At 36.9% G+C, this 18,741-nt stretch overlaps 1 protein-coding gene across 1 annotated transcript; it reads left to right on the top strand.

Annotated features, from left to right (window-relative positions):
* Positions 1 to 2,166: 2,166 nt before the first annotated feature.
* LOC120332289 (uncharacterized) lies at positions 2,167 to 4,312 on the top strand. The gene has a single exon (XM_039399502.2). It carries the CDS (start codon positions 2,251 to 2,253, stop codon positions 3,709 to 3,711), a length of 1,461 nt encoding a protein of 486 aa, XP_039255436.2. The 5' UTR covers positions 2,167 to 2,250; the 3' UTR covers positions 3,712 to 4,312.
* Positions 4,313 to 18,741: the final 14,429 nt, after the last annotated feature.

The raw sequence follows: 18,741 nt of genomic DNA on the forward strand, positions 1-18,741 counted from the left end.
AGGACGGTATGGAATCCCTGCATATATGGCTCCCGAGCCATGGGTTCCCGACATCTGCCATAAACGCTTAGTTCAGCAGCAGATAACGTCAAATAATTTAGCTAGATTTATTTAAATACGTCGGGGAAAATTAGGAAACGTAAATCGAATCGAGAGAGTAAGTCAAAAGAGAAATGTTTAAATAGAAAATATGAATGGAATCGAGAGAGTCGGGAGAATGAGAAGGTAATGTCCATCGTGTCGAGTAGAGATGTAATAATTATTGATAATTAAACGAAAGTTAGATTTTATATACTTTCGTCATCTCAGAATTGCAATTTGATTTTTAGTACGAAGTTGTATCGATTAGGATTTTTATTGGGCAAAAACTTTGTACCAGTTCATCGGATTTAGGGCCCAAATCATAACTTCAAATTATTAACTTTTCTGGTTTGTTCGTGCAGTTATGCTTTCGACCATGTTTATTTTACAAAAAAATGAGCACACAACTCTATGTCTGAACAGAGCCATTATATAATGGCTTTGGTCTGATTATTTATCTATGTATTCGTAAGGTATGCCACATACGATTCTTGAAATTTTTTAAGTCAAGTAGTGCTAAAATGTTGCTGTCATATTTAATCACGAACTATATCTGAATATGTGACACCTCAATCAGAAAAAGCAGTGCGTTTCAAGTACGAAAACATTTTCTAAATAACTCACGGAGACCGGAAAGTCCTAATTTTGAGGTTATCACTGATTTACTCAGGACATGGCCATTCATAAACTTTGTGATTATTGAAATATTACCTTATACTGCAAATGTCCTCATTTTTACCAAAAGTGGTCTCGTAAGGACTATAAGACCGAGATTCGGATCCGGACACGAGTACAATTTCATGCACACATAAATTCACCTAGAATAATAACACAAAAATTTACTCAAGAAGATTTCCCACGAACGAGACCGACCTGCCGGCCACGTTTACGTCATCAGATTGTGATGTGTCGAAAAAAATACCCACACTTTTGCACTTGTATGCTTTTCTGAGCATCGAGACCTTAGGCCACAAGCAGGTATGGTACCGCACCGGTACCATACAGCTGTACAGAGGTAATGGTGCCGAATGAACTATCTATTGGAGACTATTGCTGGGATGTCAGAGTGGTAGCGGTAGGAAAAATTCAACTATTTTTTTCTTAAATAAAGGAATATCAGCAACATACAGCGGTACCGGTAGACGTAGACCTACTGCATTACTGTACAACATTATTGTGTGGCGCATCGCTTCATTGTGCTAAGCTACACAGCGTTAGGAATAAGTACGGTACCCTGGTACCGGTACCCAGACTTGCCATCGCACCTCTGATTACCGTACCATGCATGGTTTTGCAGTTTCAAATCCCATTGGGGATAGCCTAATTACGGTAAACTAGACTATAAGATAGGATTTGCATATTATCTTTGATGACTGTTTTTCTCGAATTCTTTGCATTTCTCATCAAGGCAGCAAGGAGATCCATATTTCACATCGGTACCGGTACTGGTCAGCCAGTACTAATCAAATAGGCCAATCTATAGGAGTAATTCAGGATTTCTAAAAATTTTCTGTCATTCATGGATGACTGGATGCAGGGATGAGAAAGAAAAATTTTCTGTCCTTCTACAGGTGATATTTTTCACGGTTTCAGTGTTTAGAACATTACTGCATTAGAACAGGATAAGATTTTTCAAATCTCAGTACCGATATCCATCACAGGGGGGAGGAAAATAAGATGGCTTAATCATATGGTGATCCACGGAGTGCCGGTACTGCTGTAGTATGTGAACCAAGATGGCGGACACCGGCACGTAGTATGTGTAACAGATTAGGTTACCAGGTACAATAGGAAAATTACACATGATTTGATCCAGGGCAGGGCATGGTTAACTGGTTGCAAAATGAATGTACTGATTAACAGGTTGCGCATTAGAACTCTTATTCAATGAAAACAGGCGATTGGCGACATAATTCCGTAATTTAAAAAGTTTCTGGAATCCTAATGACTACTCATTCTTAATCTGTACACAAAATTTTCCTGCCTCTAACTAATTAGTAAACTTTAAAGAATAGGAAAGATTTTTCGTTTCGTTTTTGCAAGACTGTAAATGTAAATCTATATGTATGTCAGTAATTAATAGCTTCTAAACATACTAATTGTTTGAAATGAAAGTTTTCATGAAATTTCCAGATTTATCTTGTCTTGTGTATATAGTATTAATGTTCAATGGATCTCACTGGAAAACTTATAATCAAGGCTCGTCTTGGTGATGATGTTCGTCGAATCCCTATTCACAATGAGGATCTCACATATAATGAACTTATTCTTATGATGCAGAGAGTTTTTCGTAACACCCTCAGGTCAACAGATGAGATAACAGTGAAATATGCAGATGACGATGGTGATCTTATTACAATTTTTGATGATTCAGATATAACACTAGCAATTCAGCTCAGTCGTGTTCTGAAGCTGGTCATTTTTTGCAAAGATGGTGTGAGTCACGAGGGCATAAATGCCGCACAACTGAAAAATATTCGAGATGAACTCGTGGGTATTCGCAACCGGGTTAATAATATATTAGATTCTCTGGAATTCAACTCCAAGGAGAATCCTGACAATTCAATACCAGAAACAAATGATGTATCACAGCCACAACAGCTCAGTGAAGCTTCAAAGATGCAGGAAACAGCACCTATGACAACATCGCATTTGCATGATAGTGGTGAGGGAGCTTCAGAGAAGTATAATGGATCTATGTTTGATCCCTTGACGGATTCCATAAAGAAAAGCCCGAGTCAATCTTCATCGCAATCTTATCTTGGTGGTAATAGAGACCAAGTAGTCAGCCCTGCTGGTAGTGCTGCAAGCAAAACTTCTATGGATCCTGGTTCAGATATTAGATCATCATCTACTACAAACCAGCCGAATACAATGCAATCTTTTGCTCCAGTGCAAAATGATGTTTCGCAAAACTCTCTTCATCATTCTAACTTACAGTCATCATTTGGTGATGCTGCACTTGGTGGTCCTCAGCCGTCACCTGCAAGGGATTCATATGGTCAAGCCACTCAATCTGCGCCAAGCAATTACCAAGGTCAAGCAACACAGTCGAGTGCTCCAACTAAGGCACCCCAACCTTACCCAGTGTCGCAGCAACCGCAAGCACCAGCCCAAACTTCTCAAGCACAATACAATGCCAATCAATATGGGGGATACAATCCGCCGCAAAATCAACCAGGCACTGGACAACAAATTCCATCTTCCTACGGACAACAAACCAAGCAACAGATTTATGCGCCGCAAATGCCCGCAAGCAGCGGTCAAAGATTGCCAGCAGTGGGGATGCAGACTGGTACTTATGGGGGATATGGATATGCAACCACTAGCACCAGCCAGAGTCAGTATCCAACACCACCCTCCCAACCTCAAGCTATATCAAATAATCAGTCATACAATACATCATCTGGTATTTCGACTGGACAGCCATACGCCGCAGGACAACCTCAAGGTCAGCCTCAGCAATACAATGCTACTTCTACGCCACCTCCATCTGTACAGCAGTATCCACCACCTGGTGGACCTGGCATGGCGCAACCTGGATATGGGCAGACCCCTACAAATCCTCATCGCTTGGTAAGAAGTCCGGGTGGTTACAGAGCAAGGCAACCAGGCCCAGGATATCAGTGAAGCTATATGTTACAAAGTTCATTATATCTGTTTCATTCAGAAATATACACTTAATTGTCATTATGCATTGTAAAAATGTTGAGACCTACAAATCTGTATAGAATAGTTACATAATTACTAAATTTTCAAAAGTGCAAATATCAATTCATATTTTATACTTCATTGAATAATGATTTGCTGTTACTATTAACTATAGATTCTGGATTTATTACAGAAATAGGGTGAACATAAAAGTTCCCCGAATATATGTAACAACAATCATTTCTGAAATCTTAGTCTCTAACTATGTTTGTTCAGTGTGATGTAATGATACTGGTCATGGGACTATAATAAAAACGAATCACTTTGCACTCCTATCGATGGCTTGTCACTTGTTTATAGCGACCGACATTGTAAAAATTTCCTATATTAAGTTACTTTATGCCTTCTTGTTGTGACCTGATAAATTACAACCATAGCATATGCTTTAAAGCTTTTTTACTGTTAATATCATTGTATGATATGTTCCTTAAATAGCATGGTGTTGATATTTTGGAACAACAAATCGTTGATTTGGCACTGGTGAGAAATATAATCAAAGACATATTGTCTGCTGCATTCAGAGTGATCTCATTGATATCATACTGGAGAGCTTGTTTCATCTGTACAGGTCAATAGTTTCCAAGTATCCATTAGGACCATTACCAGTATTGTATCATTTTTACCCAAGGAATCCCTATCGTAGAATATATGCGACTCTCATCGCTTATCATGAGGCTCTACATTTAATTACAGTGTTTCTTGATTTGGGTTCACCCCTGGGAATCGATGGAGCTGTTCCAGGTATTCGACGAATGTCCTCTGAAAATTTTACACTACGACGGCTATATATCTCAGACTCGTCGATAAATCGGTATCGCCACTGGTGTCGCACGCCTGGGTGTACTTCTGCATGATAGAGTTTTAGAATGAGGGAATATCTTAGATTTTTGTGACAAACCTCAGGATTTAAGGCAGCTGAATATTTGCGTCAATGTTCATATCCATGGTCTCCTCGTAAAATGTAGCTCAGCTTTAGGCACAAGTTGAGAATCGGAAGTAAGTGTTCACGAATGAATATGAAATCTTGAACTATGTCAACCAAGAATAAGGATGCAAAGTATGATTACTTAGAAGTATTCGATTTTCATCCGGTTTCTCGACATAGCTTACCGAGAAAGCATACTCAGGTATACAATACCATATGAAATCAAACAAGAGAGCGATGTTCAAATATATCGACACGAAAACCAAAACTAAGCATTATGGGTATTCAATCTGTCACAGTATACCAGTGGTTCATAACCTGGGTTCGATCGAACCCCTGGGGTTTGGGGAGCTGTTCCAGGGATTCGACGAAAGAACTCTGAAACAGTTGTATTTGTATATTATGGGACTTTTCTATTACATAGCCTACTAATTTTGCAAAAAATAACTATCAAGGGCTGTCTATGGAGACTTGTTTGAGTGACTATGTGAACGGACACCCTGCGAGCCAAAACGTTTGCAACGAAAAGTTTCTGTCTACTTAGCGCTTCTAACTTTTTACTATACAATTTCCCATCTCATTTTCCAAGTTTTATCATTCATCTCACGTTCACATTTATTTTATAAATAAACCTCATTACATAGAATAGTATGTGATTTTTACTGATCATGTCCTGTAAAATGTAATACCAGGATATTTACGGTAATTTTTACCGGGTTCTGAATGTAAATTCGCAGGCTAGCGTCGACTACTACGGATTGAAAATTACCGGAAAAAATCTTGTAAGGATTACTAGGATTACTATCCTGTAAAATTCACAGATGATCAACAGCGATTTTACCAAAAATTCTTGTGATCTTTACCCTAAAATCGCAATAAAATTTCACAACTACATTCCAGTAATATGTAATGCCAGGCGATTACCGGTAAACATTTTTTTCAGAGTGATAGTTCATCCCAGATATTCAAACATAAACGTTCAACAACTAATAAATTAACTTAGCTGTGTGTAGAGCTTCGCGCAGATATATGTTTAGTGAACATGTCAGTGTTCTACACCTCAGATTCTAGTACATTTTATTGAAAGCTCATGTCGTCACAGATGTCGTGCGCCTGGGTGTATGTACTTATATCTATGATAGCGCTTTTAGATGCTTCCTGCTTATGGCTTTGAAATAACACAAAAAACGTATCCATCAGAATCGACAGAAATTTTTAAAGTATATACATAAAATAAACGTAATAGCCTTCTTGAGAAAAAAAAATACAATTTTTTACCACTGAATATTTCAGAACAATAGTTCCAGTATATGTGAGAAAATATATTTTTCATAACAATAACAAGAAAATGAGTTCTAACAACATAGTAACAAAACAATCTGCAGGCCATTGTCCAATTTGAGTTCAAAAATCACTGGCGTAGCAAACAAAAATCTAAATAGAAATACAGTAAAGCACTCCACATATCGGTTTATACATATATATATATGTGTCACAAAACGTTATATATATATACTTTGTTTGCAATCCAAGTTTTAATTCTAAGAATCGAATCCAAGTCATCGGAATCGATTCTAGTCGAATCCACGAAGAATTGATTCTGGAGTCGGTTCCGCCATCCCTAACCAAGAAGGAGACCTGTTCCAATAACTATAAGTATAGTTGTTTGTTTTTCTGTTTCAATTTATGCTATAACAAGGCGCATCCAGGCAGGTTGTTGATTGATACCCCTCTAATATTGCATGTCCGCTAGATAAAGCCCTGAAACCCTATCATATAACTATGATAAATTTAAATTGACAACAATTGCGTTACATTAAGTAAATGAAGAAATGATCCTGTGAAATAACAATCCTAATTCCTTTGTCCTTGCAGTAGTCAATATCTAAGATTGAAAAATACCTTACTTATAACCTTGGTAACCAACATATTCCTATTCCCCGTTGGCCTACCTTAATTAATTATAATTACGTATACTGTTACTTGTACATTTAAATACTTATTACAATCTGGACTATAATTTGGCACTAATAGGCTCTAGTTTAGGGAATGAAGTGGTCTAGCCCAGGGCTTCCCAAACTAGAGGCCGCGGCCCTGGAAGGGGCCGCGAAACAAATTCTAGGGGCCGCGAAGAGAACACCAATTTTATACAAAGTACTATATCTATTGCACTTTTTCACTCTTGATTTGAAATTTAATTATTAAATAGTGTAAAATGATAATTTCACGATTCCGAGTGAATATACATCATCATACCGTGTTTTCCCGAAAATAAGACATTGTCTTCCATTTTCTCTCGAACACTGGGACTCATTTTTGGGGAATGTAGAGAATAACGAGATTTTTTCAATATACAAAATATGAATACCGAAATATATAAATAATATTATTAAATATGATACAAATTTAATAGCACGTTTTTATTCAAAATAGCTGCTACATATAGATTATTAACCATTTAAAAAGTAGATTTCTTTCCATCGACTAGGACTGGTTTTCGAACTTCATTGTATTGTGACGCCCTCCAGATGTATGCTCAAGTTGCGACTTCCCGTGGAACATACCATACGTATTTTTACATTTCAATATAATGCCTTTTTTGCAATGAGTTTTATATAAACGAACACACAAAACCTAACAACAGCCAGTGAAATCACATTTATTGGGCCATGGTAGAAAAGCCTGCTTTATATAAATACGAAATCGCAAAGGAGATGGGATGCGCAACGCTTTTTGAACCAAGGAAAAATAATCGTTATCTACAGAAAACCGAATTTTCAGAATCAAACTTATTTATTATAACGCTATCGCGAAATTTTGCGACGCCCTAGCAGAATTGAAACTTCCACAGGATTAGGTGAACAAATTGCGCTATCGACGAAGTCTTTTTTCAAGGCGAGCGGTTGTATTAAAATCATTTTTAAAATTCAGGCTTGAACTTATTTTGGGGGAAACACGGCAGAATCATCGCGCTTGCATAACAATGCATATTCTGATCGGTTGACCCGATTTGCGTGCTTGTATAACAATGCCGGCTTTAAACGCTAAGCTAGCGGTTCCGGAAAGCGATTTGCTCAGTGCGCCTCCAAACATATTACATGTTATATTTATACCAAATGTTTTATTGTTTCTCATTAAAGCAAATGATGTGTATATGAATCAAATTCATTTTACCGTTCTATATTATTTACTTTCTGTTACGTTGTTACGTAACAGGTAAACCCTAATGCTGCAATTTTGTTGGCCGCAGTTTATTCATTTGCTGAACCGAGTTTATCGAACATGATGGAGTTTTAAGCATTTTAAAAAAGCTAGGCAGAGTTAGGCCTACATGTTTATAAACCTCAAAATGCATAAAGTACATATTAACGATGACAAACTTGTGTTTTATTTTGCGGCAGCATATTTTTTTAGTGGAGGTGCGCCATTAGTTTTTTCCTTGATGATTTGGTGCCGCTGCAAATCGATGCTTTATGCTAAGTTTGATCAACAAGAGTGAACAATTTCGGATTAGGTCCAGGTCGTCGGTGGGCAGACATCGTAATTATCATTAGGCCTGCATGAACAAACATTGCGCCACGGCTGAACTTGCTATGCAGCAAGAAGCACTCGCACCCATTACATTGAATAATCTGAGTACAGATGTTTTTGTTATTGAGTAGTCCTATTAAAAGTTGAGAATTAGCTGTGTCAATAAAATATCAAAAATGCATATTTTGAACTGTTTAGCATTATTAGCGTGAACAAGGGCCGCGAAAAATTTTAATATATTAAAAGGGGCCGCGAGCTCAAAAGTTTGGTAAGCCCTGGTCTAGCCCACCTCTTCATGCACCTAATTCTGGCATTTGGTTGGGCGTTTTTGGCAATTGACTCCAACTATAATCAGCTTGGCAATATATTTTTCATAAAGTTTAACTCTACTGTTAACTCCCATTTATAAAATCTATCAATTCGGCAGTGGCAAACGTTATAAATTTATTAATATGGTGTGGCAAGTAATTTTGATTTATTTTTTTTTTTAACTAACCGTATGTAATTTATAACTTCTGTATGGTTGTGTGTGTAGGTGCGTGTGAGCGTGTGTGAAATATTTCCATTATTTTAGGTGAGTGAACACGTACCACTTCTTCTTGGCAAAACCTTCCATCTTGTATACTTGTTGTTTTTATTTATTTTTTTTACCAATCATTTTATTGTTATGTCGAAATAAACTTATACCTATACTTATATACCCAACAAATTCATACTCTGTCAGATGAGGTTGGGATTTCTATGACCTTGCACAAAATTAGCTTATCCGTTATAAAGGTCTGGTTGCGCACCTGGCTTTAACTGTCCAAAGCGTTGGGATTCGACGCAAGCACGCAGAGTAACGTAAGGGTTCGGAAGGCTCGCAAAGGGTTAGGAACCATTGCTCTACAGCAGTGTTTCTTAACCTGATTCGACGGAACACCTGGGGTTCGATGGAGGTGTTTCAGGGGTTCGACGAAGGTCCCCTGAAACAGTTTTATATTGTGGAACTTTTCTATTATCTCGTCTACTAATTATGCAAAAATAACTATAGTTCATCGGAGATATATATTCAAACTTAAATATTAACCAATAAATTAGCTTAGCTGTTTGTATAACTTCTCGCAGATATAAGTTTTGGTGGATCCGACGATGTTCTTAGTAGTACGTTTCATTGAAGAATCATATCTCCACAGATGTCGCCCACTTTGGTGTTTGTACCAAGGAATTTTAAGCTGAATATTTGCGTGACCCTATTCATAATCTATCGTACTAATGAAATATATAAACTCAGTTTTACGGAAAAATCGAAGATTGACAGTAAATGTACATAAATGATCATCATCCGTTCCGGACAACCTCGATATGGCGCCGAGTCATATCATATATATCTTTATTTCTGTAAAATAAAACAATTGGCAAAAGCTTTTATCCCCATTTCTAATGTAGTTTAAAGGTTGAGAAACAATGACAACGGCAGTGAATGAAATATAGGTCCGTGAGCTAAACAATAGCTTACTGCAATGAAAATGATGAAGCATGAGAGGGCTTACTACTCCACACCTAAGTAAGGTGGCTTTCGAAGGGGAACTACCTTACACCAGCACGACAAGTGTCGCTGCTCGATACAAAGCATTGTTTTTTCGCGCCTCCCTTCTTTACCTTGGAATACCAGTTTTACGTTTTCTCCCATCCATTGCTCGTACCAAGTGCATTTTTTATTTGTTGAAAAATAAACTACTGACTGACTGATTTTACGGCCTTTTTGTTTCTGTTGCTAAATTCCTGCAGACTTGCGATCCTAGTCGCGAGAAATATATCATAATGGAAAAAATGACATGGCTTATTTGACAGGCATATTCCATAAATTTAATGAACTGAATTTATGTTTTCATGAGGACGAAATCAACCCGATAAAAATGGAATCGACAATGTCTTGGTTTAATATAGTAGGCTCGTGAGGTATCAGCGAGATTTAACTTGACGAGGATTTTCCTATTCTCAAACTTGCAATAACTTGATACTGGTGGTCGAGACATATGCAATGTTTATGCATACGCGTAGGTCAAGAATATTCTAGAATAAGACATTGACATGGAAATTCGTTTCTACGAAGTATTTCATCGAGAGTTGAGGGTCGTTTGCTAGTCAAAAAGTCGCCAAGGGAGATGGCTGAAAAAAGTTTGAGAAACACTGGTATAAATGTATATATTATGGAAAAAGAAATTTATTCTCCCGTAAAAATAACAGAGGTTTTGGAAAGGAAATCTAAATCTATCTAATGACTTTAATTGGCTGTCATGCTTTCCAAATAATTATTATTCGACTATTTAAACTATACTGAGATCTTTTCGACAAAAAGTTTTTCTGAAAACCATTGTGCTGGAATCTAGATAACGATCCAATTCAATCACACAAGATTTTCGGGCACAAGTTAGTCAATACTTATATTTTATTACTGACAACGCGGCATTTATGCAGGCAAAGGAAAGTGTTTTGGGGGTTATTTTGACCATCCGTTACATCAGATTCAGGTTCTTTGTTCACGTTCAAAATGTTCTTAATTTCATTCCCACATTTATCAATTTCTTGTTTAGATTTGCCAGATTCTTGCTCAGATTCATCACTTTGCCCTTTCAGCGGTGTTTGCATTGAAACATTACCTAAAAAAGGCACATAAAACTTCTTTAATTTTTTAACTACCTTTTCCTCCTGTTTGCGTTTTTTTCAGCCCCACTGGAGGTACGTTTCGTGGTTCGAATGTTTATAAACTTTCACTTCAGTAGGCTACGACAGTAAAGCAAATATTAAATATAGCCCCCAAGGTAAATTAAGGTAGCCCACAATTAGTCCAGTCAGTATAGTATTAATTTAACAGTTTCATATAAGTTGAATGAAGCGTCACTGTCATTTGCGCTTAGTGACATAACAGATGGCATTAATCGTTTACTATTCACGAATAAAACTTTTCGCTCATTTTGCGTTCCTGTACAAACCGCGCCCATGGCACGGGCAATGAATGCCATATATATATATATATAGCAGAAAGCCGGGAAGGCACAGTTTGGACAAGCCAACCTTGGTTCGATTCAAGAGGCTTAGTAATAGTTTAAACATTTTTTATACTAGTGTGGGTAGATTACGGGCATTAAAATTAGCTGTAAATCCTATTAATATATCATCTATTGGTCTTTGTTTCAAATATTAAAAATCGTTCAACTCATTAGAAAACTTGCACTTTGTTTCCGGCATTTTGATGATTCAACGACAGTACAGTTGGGTGTTAAATCAAAACACATGGTTCATACTCCATATCATGATTAGGGATAGCGGTTTCGAGTCTGGATGCGATTACAGAATCGATTCTGATGCACTGAAATCGATTCTCGAGTTTGAAACTTGCCTTGCAAACAATGTGTAACGTTTTGTGGCAATTCCTTCATATATATATGTATAAACTGCTTCACTGCTATGTTGAGTTGCTACGACGCCGCAAACTTCACTGTATATAAAATATATATATATATTCTGCTAGGAAGCTTTAACGTTTATTTATTTTAAAAATCTCTGTGGGTTCTGAGGGATTCGTTTTTTTTTGTGCGATTTTGTCTCCTGTGACAGATTGGATACCCATATACTACTTAGTTTCGGCCTTCTTGTCCGTCCAGAATTTGAACATCGTGCTCTTGTTTGATTTCATACGTTATTGCTCAGGTGGGTATGTTTTTTCGGTAAGAAATGTCGAGAAATTGAGATTAGGAATCGAGAATCGGAATCGAAAATTTAGGAATCGGGTACGAATCGAATACTTGTAAGTACTCATACTTGACATCCTTAATCATGATTCATGACTTAACAATTTTTTTGTCTATCTGAACTAGTGAAGTGAGACGCTAATCAATGGTAAATCGGCTGCCTCCGTTAAAAAAAAAAAAAATTTTGTAATATTATCAAATAGAAAAATTATTTATGACTGTCATACTGCAAAATCGGGACATTTAAGTGTATCGCCGGGACGGCGGAAAAACATGCTAAAATCCGGATTGTCCCGGCTAAACAGGGACGTATGGTAGGTCTATATATACCCTATAGACACGCCACTGTCGATGGGTCTATTCACGGAGCACTGCTGTCCTATTCGACCTGGTGCTTCTGTGGTTGTTTTAAACCTAAACCAAATTCAGAAAACACATCCAAAATGAATGGCTTCCAAACTGCAAACTCTTTTCCATCGAAAAATGTTGCGTCACTGTGCTTATCTTCGGGACTTGTTCACTCAAAAAAGCTTTCAGTCGTTGAACTCGGTTGGCTGTGAGTTCTCACTCGTTTAGTGTCAGTATGCTACAAGACACGAAAAAAATTATTATTTGAAGTTGTTTCCAAGAACTTAAGTTAGGTTCTTAATTCACTAGTTTGCTGTTCCCTGATCTTATTGTAATTCAAGGCTTTAATTATTGCTTCAATCACTATTTGCTAACATGCAATTCTACACTATAGCCTAATGATTCATTGTCCCAGTAGCCGTTGGAACATCAGTAATCGCCCGTAACTTCGCTCCGATATCAATCTCCTATGATCTATATTGTGTCAATGGTGAGGTTGTCGTTCTTGGGCGCGGGAGGAAAAAAACATGATTTATATATGAGAAAAAAATGTTAGAAGTTGTTCCACAATGGTTGCAGAAAAGTCCAGTCCGAGGCGATGTGTTGCATCTGAACTTCAATAATGTCAAAAACTCTTGACGCCATTTATGAAGCTTCCGAGCATTTGCTATACTCTCCAAGGAGTTTTGGTCAATCTGTCAGATCAGAGGCCGTTGTTCCTCATCCCATCCTTGTGGTAATTTCCACTTGCTAACTTGATGTTTCTGCCTACTTCGGGAACAATGCAACGGGGTCAGTGAGACATGCTCCACTAGGCATAATGTGACAGTGTTTGATCCATTAAGTTCCTATAGAGGCCCATAGATGCGTGTTTTGTGTAATATTAAGTATCTTCTGGCCCCTAGCCAAATATGGAACATATTATTCTAGATTCAAAAATATTTTTCCGAGTGATTCAGATTCAAAAAAATATTTTGCTTTGGCTGGTATTGGAAATTATACTTGTTAATATATAAATGTTGGCTCCATTTTAGTGGTGGCAGTGAACACTTGGGTGATTGAAAAATCACACCGTTGTTATTTGTACTTTTTGAACAGCAGTTGAAAAACCGTATTTGATGTTTATGACTTTTTTTAACAAAGAAGTTATTTCAGATTCAATAATAGGAATCTAAAATATTTAACAAATCAGTCTATAATGCAGAATCTTCAGATACGAATGCCCCCAAAGTGGTTTTATGCTGCCACTGCATAAAATTTGTTTAGAGAATTTTTTGAAAAAACACCTGAAATACTTTGGTTTAACATTGATTTCAAAAGTAATAAATTGCCAATTTCTACAGTTCACTTCTAAGTTCCACAGTTCTTTAGATGAGGATGCTGATTATTCTCGTATTTTATAGGCATACTTCGTTGAATATAATAGACTGCCCCGTTGTGTGTCCGAATGTGTTCCACAGGTAGGTGCAGTGAGACATTTGACAAACGATTTCCAAATCCTTTTAGTGATAATGTAATGTGTGTTCCACTAGGGAATTTCTTAGTCGCTGCATAAAAACTACAGTTACCCCTCTATTCATCTGCTCAGTGGTTCTTAACCTTTGTGAGCCAGCCGAACCCCTGCGCTTTTCTGCAAGTGCTCGTCTAACCCCATCGTACTGATCGATTGAAATTAGGAGCCAAACCCTAACTTTATAGGGCGGAAGCTATTTTTTTGCAAGGTTAGCCATTGTTTTGTCATAATAGCGCCGGCCTCAGGAAAAGCAGATGTGCTATGTTGTATAAGTTACGCGGGTGAAATTGCGGAACACTGATAAAAAAAATAGCAACTTTGAAAATCCGAAAGATGATAATATGCCTCATAAACGTTGGTAGTTCAAGTCATTTCTTCTCATACTGCGTTGGAATGCGAATAAAAGCGTTTGTCAATTGTTTTATTTTATAGATATAGAGATAGGATATATATGACTCGGCGCTATATCGAGGTTGTCCTGAATGGATCATGATAATTTCGGGCAAAGCTCTGCAATGTAGTATTTCTTGTCGCAAAGGGTCACGCAAATATTCAGCTTAAAACTCCTTGTTTTGTCGTAACAACCTAAGATATTTGTAAGCCATAATATAGATATCATAGATGAGTACACCCAAGCATACGGCATCTGTGAAGATTTGAATTTTCGATAAAATGTACTGGAATCTAAGGCGGAACACCGACATATCCACTATACACACAGCAATGCTGATTTATCAGTTGTTGAACGTGTAAGTTTGAATATCTGAGATGAACTATAGTTATTTTTGCATACCTAGTAGGCAAGATGATAAAAAAAAAAGTCTCAAAATATGCAACTTTTGCAGAGGACCTTCGCCGAACCCTTAAATAGCTCCACCCAGGTTAAAAACCACTGCTCAGCCCTACAATGTCAAAAGAATGTGCCGATCAGGTAGCTCAAAAAATGTAAAAAAAAAGTGTCCCAATCTTCCCCTACTAAGAAAAAGGAAGCTATATGAGTCCTATTTTAGTGACGACGACGAGAACGTGGTTAAAGGATATACATATAATGAAAAGTTTTAGGTAAAAACAGTTCGGAAAATTGCAAAATTTTTGCGGACCATCAACTACTTAGCTATGCTTCATTTTGCCATTCATGATTTACGAATATTGTTGTTTTGAATGTGTTCTTTAAGCTCGAGTTCTAAGCAAACAGTGTGCGCACGGAAAGCTTTGAAAGACTATAAGATGCTTTTTCTAAACCAACTTAATTTACAAAAAATGTTTCACTTTTGAAACTTTGCTCATAAAAGGAATTTTTTTATAAATTATTATCGCGATATTTTATGATAAATTTGAAAGTTTGTCACGAGTTGGCGTGTACAAACAGGTTTACATAATATATCATTTTATTTTGAAATATTCAAGCAGCTGCCCTTGAAAAAAACTAAGTTGAATTGTTTTTTTGATCAATACAATCAGATTAAAAGTTTTCCATAACGAAATTGAACGCCCCGAGATATTTTATTCACACATGTATATATATATACCTAATTTTCAAGGCATAGCTTAAAACTGCCAACTAAAATAGGACGAAAACGGGTAAACTTTTGCAAGCATGCTTGGGCATCCGTCTGAGTCAGGCTTGTCCATCAGAATAGAATTACCGCGTAAAACGTTTTGGGATAACACACATTTGTATTTCCGATGAGACATGTTAGACTCGAAATTTTTGAGACATCCATTTGAATGAACATAGTTCTTCACTGCTAAAAGCTGGAGCAAAAAATGTTTTTGTTGCACCTTTGGCATCTGCTGCAGTAAAGCATTTATTCAGTGCGACTATGGTTCAGCGCGAAAATCAGCTCTCGCACTATATCCGGAATGCGGTCCGCAGTTAAATGTTTGAATCCGTCTTTCGGTGAGTTACAACGTCCTCGCAAACGGACAACGGTCGTGTAAAGCGACGCAAGCTATAAGGTTAAATTGGTTTTGGTGGGTTGAAACTAAAATTTCACCATTTCATTTTTTTCTTTGGCCTTTTCAACTCGACAAACCAGCGTCTAATATTTTTTTTAGCTTCAGTCCACTGTGAAATATTCATTTGACAGTAAATGTACATAAATGATCATCATTTATGATGATCATCATCCGTTCCGGACAACCACCGTATATCATATATATCTTTATTTCTGTAAAATAAAACAATTGGCAAAAGCTTTTATCCCCATTTTTAATGTAGTTTAAAGGTTGAGAAACAATGTTCCGGACAACCTCGATATGGCGCCCAGTCATATCATATATATCTTTATTTCTGTAAAATAAAACAATTGGCAAAAGCTTTTATCCCCATTTTGAATGTAGTTTAAAGGTTGAGAAACAATGACAACGGCAGTGAATAAAATATAGGTCCGTGAGCTAAACAATAGCTTACTGCAATGAAAATGATGAAGCATGAGAGGGCTTACTACTCCACACCTAAGTAAGGTGGCTTTCGAAGGGGAACTACCTTACACCAGCACGACGAGTGTCGCTGCTCGATACAAAGCATTGGCTTTTCGCGCCTACCTTTCTTTACCTTGAAACACCAGTTTTACGTTTTCTCCCATCCATTGCTCGTACCAAGTGCATTTTTATTTGTTGAAAGATAAACTACTGACTGACTGATTTTACGGCCTTTTTGTTTCTGTTGCTAAATTCCTGCAGACTTGCGATCCTAGTCGCGAGAAATATATCATAATGGAAAAAATGACATAGCTTATTTGACAGGCATATTCCATAAATATAATGAACTGAATTCTTCTTTTCATGAGGACGAAATCAACCCGATAAAAATGGAATCGACAATGTCTTGGTTTAATATAGTAGGCTCGTGAGGTATCAGCGAGATTTAACTTGACGAGGATTTTCCTATTCTCAAACTTGCAACAACTTGATACTGGTGGTCATATGCAATGTTTATGCATACGCGTAGATCAAGAATATTCTAGAATAACACATTGACATGGAAATTCGTTTCTACGAAGTATTTCATCGGGAGTTGAGAGTCGTTTGCTAGTCAAAAAGTCGTCAAGGGAGATGGCTGAAAAAAGTTTGAGAAACACTGGTATAAATGTATATATTATAAAAAAAGAAATTTATTCTCCCGTAAAAATAACAGAGGTTTTGGAAAGGAAATCTGAATCTATCTAATGACTTTAATTGGCTGTCATACTTTTCAAATAATTATTATTCGACTATTTAAACTATACTGAGATCTAAAAGTTTTTCTGAAAACCATTGTGCTAGATAACGATCCAATCCAATCACACAAGATTTTCGGGCACAAGTTAATCAATACTTATATTTTATTACTGACAACGCGGCATTTATGCAAGACAAAGGAAAGTGTTTGGGGGTTATTTTGACCATCCGTTACATCAGATTCAGGTTCTTTGTTCACGTTCAAAATGTTCTTAATTTCATTCCCACAATTATCAATTTCTTGTTTAGATTTGCCAGATTCTTGCTCAGATTCATCACTCTGCCCTTTCAGCGGTGTTTGCATTGAAACATTACCTAAAAAAGGCACAAAAAACTTCTTCAATTTTTTAACTACCTTTTCCTCCTATTTGCGTTTTTTTCAGCCCCACTGGAGGTACGTTTCGTGGTTCGAATGTTTATAAACTTTCACTTCAGTAGGCTACGACAGTAAAGCAAATATTAAATATAGCCCCCAAGGTAAATTAAGGTAGCCCACAATTAGTCCAATCAGTATAGTAATAATTTAACAGTTTCATATAGTTGAATGAAGCGTCACTGTCAATTGCGCTTAGTGACATAACAGATGGCATTAATCGTTTACTATTCACGAATAAAACTTTTCGCTCATTTTGCGTTCCTGTACAAACCGCGCCCATGGCACGGGCAATGAATGCCATATATATATATAGCAGAAAACCGGGAAGGCACGGGATTGGACAAGCCAACCTTGGTTCGATTCCAGAGGCTTAGTAATAGTTTAAACATTTTTTATACTAGTGTGGGTAGATTACGGACATTAAAATTAGCTGTAAATCCTATTAATATATCCTCTATTGGTCTTTGTTTCTAATATTAAAAATCGTTCAACTCATTAGAAAACTTGCACTTTGTTTCCGGCATTTTGATGATTCAACGACAGTACAGTTGGGTGTTAAATTAACACATGGTTCATATTTCATATCATGATTAGGGATAGCGGATTCGAGTCCGGATTCGATTACAGAATCGATTCTGATGCACTGAAATCGATTCTCGAGTTCGAAACTTGGATTGCAAACAATGTGTAACGTTTTGTGGCGATTCCTTCACATATGTATAAACTGCTTCACTGCTATGTTGAGTTGCTACGACGCCGCAAACTTCACTGTATATAAAATATATATATATATTCTGCTAGGAGGCTTTAACGTTTATTTATTTTAAAAATCTCTGTGGGTTCTGAGGGATTGGTTTTTTTGTGCGATTTTGTCTCCTGTGACAGATTGGATACCCATATACTACTTAGTTTCGGCCTTCTTGTCCGTACAGAATTTGAACATCGTGCTCTTGTTTGATTTCATACGTTATTGCTCAGGTGGGTATGTTTTTTCGGTAAGAAATGTCGAGCAATTGAGATTTGGAATCGAGAATCGGGATCGAAAATTTAGGAATCGGATACGAATCGAATACTTGTAAGTACTTATACTTGACATCCTTAATCATGATTCATGACATAACAATTTTTTTGTCTATCTGAATTCTGAACTAGTGAAGTGAGACGCTAATCAATGGTAAATCGGCTGCCTCCGTTAAAAAAAAAATAATTTTGTAATATTATCAAATAGAAAAATTATTTATGACTGTCATACTGCAAAACCGGGACATTTAAGTCTATCGCCGGGACGGCGGAAAAACAT

Source organism: Styela clava, chromosome 13, assembly GCF_964204865.1.
Source record: "Styela clava chromosome 13, kaStyClav1.hap1.2, whole genome shotgun sequence".
Taxonomy (NCBI): Eukaryota; Metazoa; Chordata; class Ascidiacea; order Stolidobranchia; family Styelidae; genus Styela; species Styela clava.